This window comes from Pleurodeles waltl, chromosome 3_1, assembly GCF_031143425.1.
Source record: "Pleurodeles waltl isolate 20211129_DDA chromosome 3_1, aPleWal1.hap1.20221129, whole genome shotgun sequence".
Lineage (NCBI taxonomy): Eukaryota > Metazoa > Chordata > Amphibia > Caudata > Salamandridae > Pleurodeles > Pleurodeles waltl.
Genome location: NC_090440.1, coordinates 1,690,550,561 through 1,690,567,471, shown reverse-complemented (window position 1 = coordinate 1,690,567,471; position 16,911 = coordinate 1,690,550,561). Strand labels below are relative to the sequence as shown.

The following is a 16,911-nucleotide window of genomic DNA, read 5'->3' as shown; positions in this document are numbered from 1 at the left end:
GTACTATGCTTCAAGGTGTTCTGGGTTATCCTACATCAGTGGTTCTTGAGCCCTTGACCTCGCTCCCCCACCCCATGCCCCAGTTTCCCTCAGATTTCCTAATCTGGTGTGTAAATGGATTGGCTCTCCCAACAGCTGGTTCTATTATACACTGAATTGGTGAAAACCCTACCTGAACTTTAATCTTCTGTCCCCTCTAGGGAGACGCTGCTCCAGGGCTTGGAGTACTGCCGCAGGGTGCAGCGCCCAGATGGATCATGGGAGGGGTGAGTTAATTCTTGGCTTGGAGTGTAGTGGTGTGTGTTATTTAATTGGTGAGGGTGTTTGTATTCTAAATAGCTATAAGAAGTGTCCTTTGTAGATGTTATTTTATTAGGTTATATTTTCCAACATCTGGATGTACTATTGGTGGATGAACAGTTTACTAATAGTTTGGGGTATGTATTGCTAGTGCCTGGGTTTGTAATATGAGTGAGTGTGTATTCTACCAATGACCCATATATATTATAACATAGTCTGTATGATAACAATGATTCTCTGTGTTGGTGGGATTGTATGTTACCAGTATCTCAGTCTGAAGGGTAAGTGAGTGTATTGTTTCATAAAGGCTCATGTGTGGAATCTGTAGTGTATGTTTTCTTGTGCAGGAGCCCTGAGAATAACTTAGTGAATAACCTGTACATAAGCATGAGAATTGGTGTTGAAATCCTGATTCAATTAACTCAGCCATTCATCCTTCTGAGTCGGATTTAAATGAGGATAAATGAGTTTGGGGTTAACTTCAGTGCTTAATTTGTGCCAGTGTTTGTTGTTAGTAGACACTGACACACATTTTTGGGATCCGGGATTTATTATTCATCATTAGAATAAGACTGGGAAAGAGAGAAAATAGGTTGTAAGGACTGATAGGAAAACAGTGACAAAAGGAGAAGCGGGGCAAAACAGGAATGCCAAGAGGATCTGAGGCTCCCATTGGATGGCATGGGAGATTGCCCTCAGATGAGACTGACCGGAGTCTGGGGGCACAGACCGCGGCCATTTTGGTGGCCATCAGGAATACCAAGTCCACCCTCAAACTTAAGATTGATACAGTCGCCCAGGAGATGGGGTTGCTGTGGATCAACCATCAGAAATTGGCAGAGAGATTAGTTGTAGCTGAAAGCACCCTCACACAACATTGAGGATAGCTTATACCCATTTGGACAAGCACCATGGTGGCAAAATTGGATGACCCTGAAGGTTGCTGTCCTTGTAACAACATTAGCCTGGTTGTGGCCCTGGAACAGGCAGAGGGCTCGTCGACAGAGTTGTATGCTGACGACTGGTTGGGCACAGTGTACAGTATGATGCCCGCCCTGAATCTCAGTTCTGCATTCCTTAGTCAGGACCGTTCAGCGACTATCTGGGGGAGGGAGACAGGCACCTCTAGCACTGAGGGGTGGGTAGTTTTAACCTCACCACGTTAGACTGTGGGGTGGTGATTGGTTGGGGAGCAGGATTGTTTTATAGTTTGACATCAGCAATGGAGGCAAAGTTTTATTCACCAAGTGTAAATGTTGAGGTCTGTGGTGCAGCTGCTGGTAGGTCATGAATCCTAGGAAGGGAATCTGGCAGGGATGTAGGTCCCCTCACGGAACATTAATGGTCTGGGAAGTAGCATGAAGAGAGGTGTGGTAGCAAAATACTTATCTAGGCATGCCCCAGGTGTAGTATCATTACAGGAGACCTACCTAGTGGGAATAGATGTGGGTTCCTAAATAGAGGGCTCTATAGGTTAGTGGTCCATGCAGAATTCACAAGGGGCTCCAAAGAGATAGAGATCCTGTTTCGCAGGTCGATCCCATTTCAGGTGGTGAAGACGTGGGCCTTTCTGGATCGGTGCAGGGCTGCTGCCTCTGGAACTTGGAATGCGCTACCACTTACAGTGGTTTCCTGGTATCTTCCGCCAGGCCTCCAAACTGATGGCCTAACAAATATGGGAGACGGGTTGGTAGCAGCGCTGGATTCCCTCACGGTCCTAGGGGGGGACCTTAACTTGACAGTGAGTGGGAGGGATGTGGAGAGAGTGACGCAGTCCCAGATACCACCGAGGGTAGACACTCACCTGGTGACGTTTCTGGATTCTATGAGTCTGGTAGACCTATGGCGGGAACAGCACCCAGATCACAAACAGTTCTTCTATGCGGCCAATGCTCTGAGGTCCCTTTCCAGACTAGATTATCACCAGATTAGTTTAAATGGGGTCTCTGGTTGGCAGTCAGTTTGCACTCTGTCCAAGCAGGGACCCTTACTCTAGTCAGGGCAGGGGAGATACACACTTAAGATAGCCCCTTCTCAGCCCCTTGATATCTCGGCAAAAGCAGTCAGGCTTATCTCAAAGGCAATCTGTAAAGTATTTGTACCAAAACACACAGTAATACAGTGAAAACACTGCAAAATAGACACCACACCAGTTTAGAAAAATAGCCAGTATTTATCTAAATCAAACAAGATCAAAATTACTAGAATCCAAATCCAAATCAAGGTTAAGCTATGAATTTTGAAATTAAAAAGAGTCTTACTCCATAGAAAACAATGTATGCCATGTTGTTACCTGGTTTGCATCAAATATAAAGCAGCACGGGTGAGCGTATGTCGGAAAAAGTCAGAGATTTGTTGATTCCTTACTCGCAAGTGAGGCCATGCGTCGTTTCTTGTCAGGTAGGCGATGCGTAGTTTTTTCTCTTCTGCAAAACAGCAATGCGTCGATTTCCGGACGGGCACCTCAAATCCGGACAATTTCTCATTGATTTTGATGCCCAGCGACGATGTATGCAAGATCCAGCTGCAGGGTGATGGAGAACCACGTTGTGTGGGGGTTGCATCAATTTCAGGAGCCGCGTCATTTTTCCAGCCGTGATGCAAGTGATGCTTCAATTTCCCAGCAGTGATGTAGGTGGTGCGTAGATTTCTCAGCGGTGATGCAGAGGGTGTGTTGTTTTTACAGCCTCTTTGCAGGTGTTGCATCAAATTTTTCCCAGCACTGCTCATGTGTGTGGATTTTCACTTTGGTTTCACCAGCTTCACCTTTCAAGGGCCCAGAGATTGGATAGGGCACCGCTTGGCATGGTAAGAGTCTCAGCAGAGAGTCCAGGTGCTGGCAGAGGAAGTCTTTGATGGCCCTGAGACTTCAAAACAGGAGGCAAGCTCAGTCCAAACCCTTGGAGACACTTCTTAAGCAGGAATATACCACAAAGTCCAGTCTTTGTCCTCTTTCAGGCAGAAGCAGCAACCACAGGTCAACCAAACAAAACACACTCACAGGCAAAGGGGCAGTACTTCTCTTCCAGCTCTGCAGCTCTTCTGCTTGGCAGAGGTTCCTCTTGAGCCCAGAAGTAATCTAAGCATTTGGCGTTTTGGGTCCACTACTGATATCCTTTTCTGCCTTTGAAGTAGGCAAACTTCAAAGGAAAGTCTCTGTTGTTCACAAGATCCTGCCTTGCCCAGGCCTGGCCCAAGACCCAGAATAGGGGGTTGGAGACTGCATTGTGTGAGGGTAGGCACAGCCCATGCAGGTGTAAGCCTCAGCTCTATCCTCCACTGTAGCCCAGGTGACCCACCAGGATATGCAGGCTATACCCCAGCTCCCTTTGTATCACTGTCTAGTAGACTTTCAAAAGTAGCCCAACTGTCAGTCTGACCCAGACAGGGAATACACAAGCGGAGAGAGTTACAGAATGGTTTAAGCAACAAAATGCCCACTTTTTAAAACTGACAATCTAAAAACCAATTTTGCCAAAAGATGTATTTTAAAATTGTGAGTTCAGAGACCCCAAACTCCAGATCTGTATCTGCTCCCAAAGGGAAACTGCACTTAAAAGATATTTAAAGGCAGTCTCCGTGTTAACCTATGAGAGAGATAGGTCTTACAACACTGAAAACTGAATTTGGCAGTATTTCACTGTCAGGACATGTAAAACACATCAGTACATGTCCTACCTTTAACATCCACTGCACCGTGCCCCAGGGGCTACCTAGGGCCGACCTTATGGGTGCCTTACAAGTATAAAAAAGGAAGGTTTGAGCCTGGCAAGTGGGTACACTTGCCAGGTGGAATTGGTAGTTTAAATCTGTACACACAGGCACTGCATTGGCAGGTCTGAGCCATGTTTTCTGGGCTACTCGTGTGGGTGACACAATCAGTGCTGCAGGCCCAATAGAAGCATTTGATTTACAGGTCCTGGGCACCTCTAGTGGACTTACTAATAAAGCAACTATGCCCATCATGGAGAAGCCAATTACACATACAATTTACAAAGGGAGCACTTGGACATTAACACTGATCAGCAGTGCTGAAGTGGCCAGAGTACAAAAAACAGCGAAAACAAAGTCCAGCACACAGTCATAACATGGGAAGCAGAGGCATAAAGACAGGGGAGACCACGCCAAGGGTGCCAGGTCTAACAATGATGATATGCCAGGGGCCCGGCAGGACACAGAGAGGAGGATGGTGATTAGATCCCTGGGAGTTCATGGACTGGGGGCACTGGTAAACTATTGTTCATGGAGACGACTAGGTATTTTGATGAAAACAAGGGCACAGTGTCCTCTTGTGTGGTATTCAGGAAGGCCTACAAGATGAATATACGGGGCCAGCTGGTTTCCGATATAGTTGACAAGAAAAGAGAGATAGAATATGTGGCCCTAGAAAACAAATTATTTGAGTTGGGGGCTGCATTCATTGCTGGTCCAACGCCGGAGCTGGTGGCTTAGATTGAGCAGATCTGGGAGGAGTATAGGGTGCTGGCACACCAGGATGGGTCGGATGCTAGGACCCATTTTCGGGCTAAACAGGGGTGAATATACGAGTTTGGTGACAAGGCTGGAAAGCTATTGGCCTGGCTCGTAAAACGAAATGAGGGAAAGTGATCGATAGGGTTCTAAAATATGATTACAGGATTCTGGTAGAGAAGGCGGAGGCCATTGCACGGGTGATGGAGCCCACTTGAGTGAAGTGTATTGCTCCTATGCTTCTGACGATGGGGAAGGTGTGTAGACCTTTGTCTGGGACCTCCCAATACCCATGCTCGTTGAAGAGGACCGCGATGCCCTAGAGGTGGAGATTTCAGACTCTGAGATTGCGGAGGCCCTCACTCACCTGAAAAGGGTCAGGCCCATTGCATAACAGCTTTCCAAGAGAGTTCTTTAAGTAGATTTGAACTCAGGTGGTGTCCCATATGGGAGAACTCTACAAGTGTGCCAAACCGGAGGAGAAGCTGCCGGAGGACCTTCTCCCAATTTACAAGGAAGAGAAGCAGAGGAAAAAGTGTGTGTCCTATCACCCAATATATCTGCTTAATGTGGAGGTAAAAATATTGGCGATGGTGCTAGCTAACCGACTGTTGTGGATATTGGAAACCCTGTTGAAGGCAGTCCAGTGGGGCTTCATGCCAACTGAGGTGATACGTCACAATCTCTGGCAGGTATTTGGCTGTTTGGTGCACAGTAGGATGATTAAGGAGCCCACGATAATATTGTCACTAGACACGGAAAAATCATTTGGTTCTCTAGAATGGACCTACTTGGGGGCAGTTTTAGAGAAGATGGGAATCTCTGGTTCATTCCTGAGGTGGGTAAAATTGCTCTATTAGGACCCCTTGACCAAGTGAGGGTAAATGGATTGTTGTTTGGAGATGTAAGGATCAGGAGAGGTACAAGGCAGGGCTGCCCATTTTCCTCGTTACTGTTCACGGTGGCTCTGGAGCCACTGGTGAGCTCGATGAGGAAGGAAGCCCAGATCAAGACCTTGTGTTAGGATTTAGGTTGGGAGTACATGATATCCCTCTACAAGGATGATATCTCATTGTTTCTAGTGGAGCCAGACCAGTCACTGAGACACATACTGAAGATATTGCAGATCTATGGGGAGTAAACTGGGGTACACATCAACTGGGGTTAATCAGTGCCATAGCCCCTAATGGAATGGAGTCCTCTGATATGAGGCTTCCTAATCCAGCGAGAGCTGGAGAGTTTCAAGTATCTAGGTATCTATGTAACATCTGACAGACAGTGTTGTTTTCTGAGCTCATCTGAGGAGGATACTAGAGACCTGCAAGCAGAACGTAGGTCACTCATGCATCCTCCCACTGTCCCTGCTCAGCGTGGCAGTGTTGTTTACAAAGGATTTACCTCCCCAAGTTCCTGTACATCATCCAGAATACACCTTCACAGTGCCAGCTAGGTTCTTCAAGCAGGTAGACAAGATCACAAGAATGCTGCTTTGGAATGGGAGGGGCTGAATAGTCCTAAAAATGTTGACCAGGAAGGCTTGGCATGGGGGCATTGCCTTATGAATGTCAGGCTGTATTACTGGGCAGCGTACTTGGTCGTGGTAAATGACTAAGGCCCTTATTATGACTTTGGCGGTCTTTTTGCAAGACTGCCAAAACCACATGCGCCAGAAGACCGCCAGTGCTGGCAGTCTTCCTCCCACCATATTACGAGCTCTGCTGGATTTGCGCCACATTTTGGGCGGAAATCCAGCAGTAGTCATGCTGGCAGGCGGAGGCGCAGGGCAGTTCCACCACCGGCCCCACCCCACCAAAACGACTCCACCAGCTGTATTACAACCTATAATACGCCCTGGCAGTGTCCTGATGGCGCGGCGCTGCCAGCGGTGGAAGCGCCCATTCCAGTTCCCTGCCGGATGACCTCCTCTCCTGACCAGGTAAGTCGATTGTCCGACAGGGGAGGGGGGTAATAGGGCGGGGGGTGTTGTGTATGGGGGTTTGAATGTAAGTGTGTATGTGAGTTTGTATGCATGTATGTATGTGAGTATGAGTGTTGTGGTGAATGTGAGTATGAGTGTTGTGGTGAATGCGAGTATGAGTGTTGTGTGTGAATGCGAGTATGAGTGTTGTGGTGAATGTGAGTATGAGTATTGTGGTTAATGCGAGTACGAGTATGAGTGTTCTGGTGAATGCGAGCATGAGGGTCAAAGTGAATGTGGGTATGGTTGCATATGAGTGAATGTGTGTATGTCAGTGGTGGTGACTGAGTGTATGCGGGTGCGTGTGGGTGTCTGTGTGCATGTATTTGGGGAAGGGGGTGCTGTACCTGGTGGGAGGGGGGCGCTGTACCTCGAGGGGGGATGAGGGGTGACTTCCCTGTCACCGGTAGCCTTTCCACCAAGGTTTTTGTGGCGGTGCTACCGCTGCAGAAATCCTGGTGAAAAGGTGGGTCCTAATACCGCCGGTGGTCTTCTGTGGACCGCCAGGTCGGAGATGCTCATCTCCAGCCCAGCAAGTCTGACCAACCTGGTGGTCTGAGCGGAGATATGGCGGGTTGGCAGAGGCCAACCTGCCACACTCATAATGTGGCGGTCTTCACCGCCAGCCTGTTGGCAGTGAAACAGCCACCATGGCCCTGGCGGTCAGAAGACCGCCAAGGTCATAATGAGGGCCTAAGTCTCTAAGTGCTAGTATCTTGGTAGAGAGGATGTCTGGAAGGATGACAGGCTGATTACCTTTTAGGAATTACAAACCGAATACAAAATGTCGGGTAGTCAATATCTCAGATACTTACAGATGCAACAGATTTTTAAAGGCTACGGTTCCATGCTGTACGACCTACCGGACAATCCCCATTGGAATATAGAATTCTCTCACCCCCCTACACTCACATGCCATCTCATTAGTTTATATCACACTGCTGACTCTTATCCCCAGGGATTGCTGGGAACAAGACCTGGGAGTATTGGATGATGATGCCTGAAGCGAGGCTGCCACTGTCCACAGGAGATAGTGATTAGAGCTAGGTTTCTCCTGGTCCAGTTGAAGCTCCTACACAGAGTGTATTTTATGAGGGAACGCCTACACAGACTGGAGAGATGTGACTCCAGCCTCTGACTGAGAGCGTGTGGTGGGAGAGGTACTCTACTTCACACAGTATGGGAATGCCCACTCATACAGAAGTATTGGGAACGAGTACTGTTGCGTCTAACAGGGGTGGCAGAGTGGTGGTGGGTATCTGGGGGAGCAAACATTGGAGAGGTATGCCTTGCTCTTCTGTAATTTGGCTGTGGTGGTGAGAGATTTAGCCCAACAATGGGGAAGCCTGGTCCTGGTAACACCGTGGGAGTGGGTATTGAACCTCGGTTGGTGTATGCAGGCGATGGAACAGGTATATAGATCTAAGGGATGCCCCCATACGTTTGGAAGGATCTGGCACCCTTGGCGGGAAGCAGAGGCCTGTGACTAAGGGTTGAAGCTCTCCAGAGGGAGGTCCCCTGGGATTTCAGTGGTGTTGCTAGCCTGGGTGAGGTAGCCGGGCTACGTATCTGAGTAGCCAGGGGGAACGATGTCCCTGAGTGGAGTAGCTGCCACCATTGTACTGAGAGGTGGCAATGGTGACAGGGACAGAAATCTGGGTGCCATATGATAAACCTGTAATAATGCTGCCTGTCAGGGTTTGGGGGGTGAAACTGTTGAAGGTGGGAGTTAATAATTTGATTCATGGTAGGGTCAATTGACCGGATGCTGATCATGTTCCGTTGGATACTCCCGATATGCTGTTTGCACTACGCAAATAAATGCCAATTAATGGAGTTTTAAAAAAAGTGAAGTGGGGATGATAAAGAACCTGCAAGAGTGAGACGGAGGCAGAAAGTGTAGAGTGGTGGGAGAATGAGATAGAATCAAGATTAAGTTGCCTTGGTGCTTGGGGAACTGCGGCCTCATCCACACCAGTGTGTGATCCTTAAGTAAAACCTGTTTACATTTTCCATTTGGATGGATATACACTTTTCAGGTGGCTTTTTCTGTTTTGTAGGTGACCGTGCCATACTTATGTTTATACAATTCAACTCTTTGTGTTTATCTGGTGAATATAATTTTTTGGTGCACAAGTGCCCATTTTATGTATTGCTATGTCAGATTATCGTTTATGTGGGTCTCTGTTGTATGTGTGTTGACAAATAATTAATATTTAGTAGTGAGTACTTACCACGTCGTCATGTATGTACATGTATGCTAATTGGGAGTGGGAATGTTTTGTGAGTGGATGCTTATTTAGTCAGTCAGCAGATTCATATGCTTTCTATAACTGAGGCTTTTCTACTTTGCATGTGAGAGACTCTGTTGTATTGTTATGTACCTTGTGTGTGTGTTATTTCTATTAGCTGTGTACTTTCTGTATGGGTGTTTATTTTGTTGAATTGGCATTTATTTTGTGTGTGAACATTGTGCTTAGTAGTTTTTTTGTGGATGGGTTTTTATTTTATAAGTGTCGTTGTTTGCATGCAGGTTAATTTGTGTTTCTTTGTGGTGGGAGTTTCTTGGGTGAGTGCCTATTTTACAGCTGGGTTTTTAGGCCTCTCCTGCAACTGTGTGCTTCCCCTCTTCCCATTGCTTAACATTCGTTGGCTTCATTGTCACTCTTATTTGCTGACTTCTAATTGGCCAGCATGTGCTAATTTCACTTCCTCTTCTTTTGATGCTTTGTGGGTTCTCTTTAGTACCTGGTTTGGACACCCTTATTTTAGCATTACGCCCATACTCTGTCTCTTTTACACGTAGACATGTTTTTATTCATTTCGTAATTTTTAGCCTAGTCAGCTTTTAGCTCATTGTTTTTATGTTTTAATCAGCTGCTTCTTTCTGGAAAGACGGAGTTGTTAGCTTTGCACATTTTATCAGCCCTTTGCACGCATTTCACCTTGTGCCCTGTCCAAGGCTGCTATGTTTGGTACATGATATTCTAACTCCTATTTGCACTCCAGGAGATCAGGAGACAGTCCTCATTTCTTAGACATATTATCAAGTGAGGCCTGTTCTTAGAACACTGCAGGATTTAATATATAAACAGCACCTAGGTCTAAGCGGGGCATTTCAGTCATGGCCGTCCTGTGACATACACCATTCCATTGACAGCTTCGCTGATTCTGGTGCTGATTCTTCAGCCAACTGAGAGGATTGCCATCCAGACAACAGGCAGACCCTTGCCAATCTTTTCAGGTATGTGGTCATTCTCTTAGACTGGGATAGGCAGAAGGGTTACCACTGCTATGCTCTCAGAATTTACACATAGGGTTTAGGTAATAATCATTTAGGTTTTCAGGATCATACAAGGATGGTGGGATTGTTTATCTTCTTTACTCTAATTGAAATGATGATCACTGTTTTATGTTTTATCTGCTTTATTATCATAGCCCATGCTTTTTATAATAGGATGCAATTGCTTCAATAAAAGCAACAAAATCCATCTTGCATCTCTAATTTTGCCTTGGCTTGCATGAGTCACTGAGTGAAAGGGGTATGATCTGTTTACCACAACTTACCTAAAGAGTCAGAGTGTCATGTTTAGGTTGCCACAAATCACCTTTACTTTCCTGGTTTGAGTGAGGCACTGTGGGCTAGCCAGGAATCAGGCCAAAAGCTTCCAGACAGTGTAAGACTAGCTCAGTCATCCACATGCGGTGGTGTCGCCACCCTAAAACACGCAGTTTTATTACCATAATAAGCACAGCATGGTGCTATCAACGTTGGTCAAGCACAAATTTTAACCGATCTCCTGAGTAACTTTCTCTAACATGCCAATGATACTCTAATTACCTTTATACTGAGTCGTCCGTGGTATTAGGAAAAAAACCTCCTCAGCTAAATAGGTAATACTTGTCTTAAGTCGGTAGGTTGTTCAAGCTTGGACATTAAAAGGATTTACCGGTTGGTGTTTCTATCTCTGAATTTTACAGTTTTAAATATGGCACAAACAGTGCAATGTCCGGGAACCACCTTGCCGTAAACTCCTAAAAGGATTAGTAGCAGAGTTAATCCCATATCCAGCCCAGGATTTTCCCCAAAAACCTTTTAACTTCATTCTTGAGAGGTCCAGTAAATATGCGACCACCTCTCACACAACATTTACTAGCTCATGGGCTTCCTAATAGGGGTAGAGAGTTTACATTCGTGGTAGAGACACATGATGTGTACAGAACAGAAATGTTCTATTCATGGGTCACCTTTCCTTCAGCAGATGCAAATTCAAACACTTTTCGTGCACATACAGTAACAAACCCACCTGCATAATACAGAGCTTTTTCATATTTAGAAATACCACCCTCATATCAAGAACACCATAATTGCTTTCAAGCCGTCCTTCCGCACGTTATTCAAAACGTCAGGTTAGGTCCCCTAGGTAATGATGGACCTACATGACCAGAATTGGCAATATACTCACCACCTCCAAACATAAAAAGATTACAGGCATCGGACCTTCATCCATTATATAATAATTTAGTTAGTATATATAGACATTTAGTATGATTCATGCTGTGGACTCTAAATACCGCCCCAACAAGGGCTGCTCCAGTTGCTCCACAGTGACTGCACCCGGGGTAAACCCAACAACTGTTCATTCAGTAATGGGTAAGGTTCCCACCAAAGGTCATGCACCACCAGTTTGGATAGCACAAAACAAATCAGCTGGAAGCAATGTTTCCTCATAGGAGATCCTAAGATAAACATAGAATTCTCACAAAATTCTTGCCATTTGAAATGGTTCCCTCCTTAGACAATTGTGCCACTTGAGGCACAGTATTTGCTGCAATTTATACTACCATTCATGGTACACCGACACTTGTGAATCTTCCAGAATTGTTAAAACATATTCAAAATGAACACAGGGCAGTCCCTGCCCTGGATTTGGGGATGAAACTAACGAGCAATTTTGCCACAGTCTCCTCAATTATTTTAAATAATATTAAAGGGGAAGCAGCAGCAGTGGCTCCGGAAGATCCGTCAAATAGATCAGGAACGCGAGCTGCCAAATATTATCGCTGAGTCTTATACTAGTATAGGTTAGGATAGACTGGGTCCCAGACCCAGTAAGCCACAGCTTCAAAATAATTCCAGTAAGGATAACACCAAGCAAGTACAAGAGGATTCTAAAAAACGCTGAGATAAACAGAAAAATAATAAAGATAAAGTAAAACAAAGAGGAAAAACTCTGCATTCGGAGACCTCAGAGAAACACTACAGTCTTGGAAATCATGACAATTTAAAACCTCCCGACAGATAACAATATAGTGATACATGACCTTCTCAAACCTTTCAGGACTCATCCGACAAATGGAGCAAGAGAGGAGGGTGGACAGAGCACCGAAATGAGTATGTGAAACTAAAAAAGAACTGACAGCGCTCTTCAATTGTCACAATAAAAAATGAAGATAAACTTCCACAACAGTAACCCTAATTTAAAAGAAGAAGGTTGTGACATTTTCGGCTAAGTATGCCATACATATTGAGACCATTACTGAAGAACAAAGCATGGACAGTGACTCGGTTAGGCAGCGCATAAGAGGCCATGATAGTTTGCCAGAATCCTCAAGAGCTTCTGGGGGTGACAGCAACTAACAACTTCTTTGAAGTAGAAACAGCAAACAAGCATACAGGCATGTCTCCCTACCCGACAGGGTTTGCAAATAAAAAATTCAAATTGAAGGGAACATAGAATGAACCATTAAATTAATCTCCTGGGGAAAATTAACACTAATCTATGACATTATACTGGTAGAAAAATATTGACTGCCGGAGTTTGTTTAAACACTCCCACAAAGGGAAGAGGTCATTTAGGCTTCTTTCTCAGTCCTTGCCCCTGATCCAGTAAAAGAAGCCTATGCTGCAGATTAGGCTCTGGTACAGGCCCCAGCGCTGTAGCACAACCATGTGGGTTGGAATAGGGACTCTCCCTATCAAGTCATACCAATACCGTCCAATACTCAAATACAACTTCAGTTTCCAATAAAACATGAAGCAAAAGGCCTAGCACTGGAAATTCTCTCACAACTTGGGTACCAACGAACCCTGTTTATCTTCTGCGACTAAACCTTTGTTACCCGTTGCTAAATCGGGCCATTCATAGATTACAGAAATGTAAACAGTCACACACGTACATTTGCCATTCAAAATTCACACAGTAGAGCACTTGTAAACAACACAGTGTGCAAAAAAATACAAAACAACCTTGGACCGTTCCACAGTTTTTTCTGTCAAAATCTAGCGCCTGAAAGCTGAAATCTAAGAGCCTTCTACACGTTATGCTCCTATCGCTGGTTTTGTCAGCTTCCCCAGGGCATAAAAACATTCATGGATTGTTCTCAGCCAGTGTAACATCAATATTGCATGATATTGATCTTGAGGCATTGTCCTATGTAGATTACATTTATTTATCTGATGGATGATGCCCTCAACACGCACATAGCCAGGATAGATCTCATTGCTTTGGAATCTGCCGAGCATGGGTACAAACTAAATTTCAAGAAAACTAAAATTGTCTTTTCTCAGTGTACTGTTCCTGGGAAATGAGCTTTCAGATGAGGTGAAAAGTCTAGCACCACAGTTTCTAGAGAAGTGTGCTCAACTACAACCACCAAACAACAGCAATAAACTGCAGTTATTGCTAGGCTTCTTCAGTTTTGGCAGCACTTATATTCTAGATTATGCACAATGTATCCAACCACTGATTTCTCAAGCAAAAACTGGACACCACAACATACACAAATTCTCAGATCATAACAGACTGACATGCTTGAAGCAAAACATCTACACACACATGTAAACAAAACAAACTTGGTAATCTGGGTAATTCTGGGTGTCATCGGACTCACATATGTTGCATTCAATGAAGGTGACATAGTACCCATAGCGTACAAATTACACCTATACTCTAATGCAGAAATGTGTTTTGCACCAACAGAAAAAATACTGACTGCAGTGCAGATAGCGATAATCAAGGAGAGACCACTAGCCAGGGAAAACAGATCATTGTTGTGACCCCAATCCCAGCCCTTGAGGCTGTTACCAAAGCCAGCACCCCTAATGCAAAAGTATTACATCCACGTTGGATGTCTTGGGCTACCTCTTTGACTGCCACTGATGGTGGCTATATTTTTGATCCAAAACTACAAACCCAATTTTTTTTCCAGTATGAACTTGAGTACCCCATGCCCACTACTGTCATGCCTCTTGACCAGTACAGAATCAGCATTTGCACTGATGGTTCAGCTCAACCAGCTGTAGGTACCAAACTTCAATACTACACGGCTTGCACAGATGTTTGTGGAGTAATTAGGGATGGTGAAATCCACCCTCCACAAACCTACACACAGTCTCTAGGGGATTGCACAGCACAACTTGCAGAGCTTAAAGCTTTGATTTGTCACCGGAACATATGGACCCAGAATTACCAACACGTATTGTGTGTGATTTGTATTATTGTGTCCAGTCCTTAAACAAACACCTAAACTACTGGCACTTTAATGGGTTCAGAGATTCTAGAGGAAACACCATAAAACTCTTGTGAGGGAAGGTGGCAGGTCGTAATGACAAACTGCCACTTGATCATGTTATGAATACATTGGGCCACCAACGTTTTAGAATACACATTGTACGAACCTATTGGCTGATAAAGTGGCCAAATCTGCAGTTGCTACAGCTTCTGTTGCTGCAAAAACTCATTCTCATACGAGGGTGGATGATGATATATTGGCTGCCCTGAATGCCTCGGCTGATTTTGCCTTTGTTACAATACCAGGGGTGAGTGATTGTGTGATCCCAACCTAGAATGAAGAGCAGAACTGATTAAAGCAGCTCATGAGAGTGTTGCTTCTGCCCGTGCTGGTGTGGCGGGTACCAACCATTTACTACAAAAACACTATTGTTGGCCTAGTCTATACAAGCAGACCAAGCAGTAAGTCCTTAGTTGTGACATTTGCCAACAAATTTAAAGTTCCACCATCAAACGCCCACCGCAGACACCCCTCTTAATATCAAGTGTGTGACCTGCAACATTGTCGTTCCTTAAATTCAGGTGGTGCATACAAATATTTTCTACTTGCTGTAGATTCTTGCTGCAGATTCATATAGTTGTGGCTACAACGATAGACTGACCTCGAACTGTTATTAAATATTTGCAAGTCTTAATTGGGACATATGCAGTTGCAGCATTCCTTTTTTTTTTTTTTTTAAGGCAGTAACACAAGAGGAGAGTGCAGTTAAGCATACAATTCAGTACCAACAGTAACTTCTTTAGAGAGCTTGACACATCACCTAGTCATACAGCCTATATACACCATGGGCCCCAGCCGACATCTTATAAGCTGGATGTACAGCGCCATAATCACCACCCTAACTCCCCTTAGATGCCGATGGGAGGAAGACCTTGGGTGGGAATTCAGTGACAAGGAGTGGGAGATAGAGCTGTCCTATCCCAGGAGAGTCTCCCGTAACTCTTGCTTTAAGAATATTCAATTTAATGTACTGCACAGGGCGTACCTAACATTAGCCCGATTAAACAAATATAATCCTGCAGCGCAACTCATATGCCCACGCTGTCCCCAAATGGAGGCAGACCTCCGCCATATGCTAGGGACTTGCCCAATGCTCCATTCTTACTAGTCTGTGGGTCATGATACCTTGAAGGAACAGCTAGAACTACCAGACCTCTATACATAGAAAGCCTGCGCTCTTGGCATCTTTAAGCGTAGGAAAACACTCAACATACGATCTTGCTTGGGGGCATTAGCACTCCTGCTGGCAATCCGACCAGTCGCCTTACACTGGCAATCATCCACCCAACCTACAGTGGAGGCTTGGAGAGGAGCCATCAACAAGTGGGGGGTGATGGAGGAGGAGGCCCCGCACAGAGAGGATGCTGCCATCCCATCTCTAACCGCTGGGCAACAATTCTTGTCCACTTTAGTCAACACCCCTGAGACGACACTATGCTACCATGAGACAGAGCACCCATAACAATTTCTGCCTCCTGCATTCCCCTAGCCACCCTACATCACCCCCCTGCTGCAAGATAAAGGAGTAGATCTCACAGCTTCCGTAGGAGACCCCCACTCCACAACCAACCTGGTCACCTTCAGCACGTGTGCCCCCCCCCATCCCGGTAGTTTACACACTGAAGCCACACAATATCCACTTTCGTGCAAGTTACCAAATGTATGTTATTTAGTCATGAAACCCGCTCCCCAGTTCCAACCAAATTTAGCTTCCAAAGGCATACAACTCCTTACCCAGCTGACCATGCAGTCCACTCATTCTATGGAGGTGTGCAGAATTGCACTCGGCTACGGTACCACTCTAATGTTGCCCAAATGTAACAAACAGCAGACTGAGGCCCTCATTACAACCCTGGCGGTTGGTGGTAAAGCGGCGGTAAGACCGCCAACAGGCCGGCGGTAAAAAAAATGGAATCACGACCATGGCGGAAACCGCCAACATAGACAGTCACTTTAACACTCCGACTTCCATGGCGGTCACCGCCAACAGACAGGCGGAAGACAATGTACCGCCCACACCATTATGAGAGGACAATCCACCACCTTTTCCGGGGCGGATTCAACGTGAACAAAAACACGGCGGAAACAGGACTTGGAAGGGAAAACGCTCACCTCTACACACCCCACGATGAACCAGGACGCCATGGAGCTGGAACTCCAAATTCTACCTGCCATTGTCTTCCTTCTCCTCTACCAGGAGCACCACCGACGGCGGCGACGACCACGGTGAGTACTGCACCTACGACACAGGGGAGGTGGGAGGGAAAGGAGAGGGACACACACATGCAACCCCCACACCCTCACACACACACCAATAAATGTTGAAACATTACATTTACCCCCCCCCCCCAGAAGAACGCAAGGACAAAAGGAAATGATTTGAACGATTGCAATCAGGAAAAATCCATTACTCAAAAATATATATACACTATTAACAAATATGTACACCAACCTTTCAAGTCCATGTACTGCACCTACATAGTCCGTGGACCACTGGGCCCAAAATGCATGGGCGAGGCCCACACTCAATACCCGATCCAAACGGAGAGAACACTGCAGGGGCATCAGATCAAAATAAAACAGGCACC

The 16,911-nt window shown here is 45.6% G+C and overlaps 1 protein-coding gene across 1 annotated transcript in view; it reads left to right on the top strand.

Annotated features, from left to right (window-relative positions):
• The window catches only part of LOC138283405 (lanosterol synthase-like), a 204,966-nt gene that overhangs the window by 154,875 nt on the left and 33,180 nt on the right, over positions 1–16,911 (top strand). Inside the window, exon 17 of the mRNA XM_069221371.1 lies at positions 201–266. Within this exon, the coding sequence (XP_069077472.1) occupies positions 201–266 (66 nt within the window). The remainder of the gene's footprint in view (positions 1–200; positions 267–16,911) is intronic.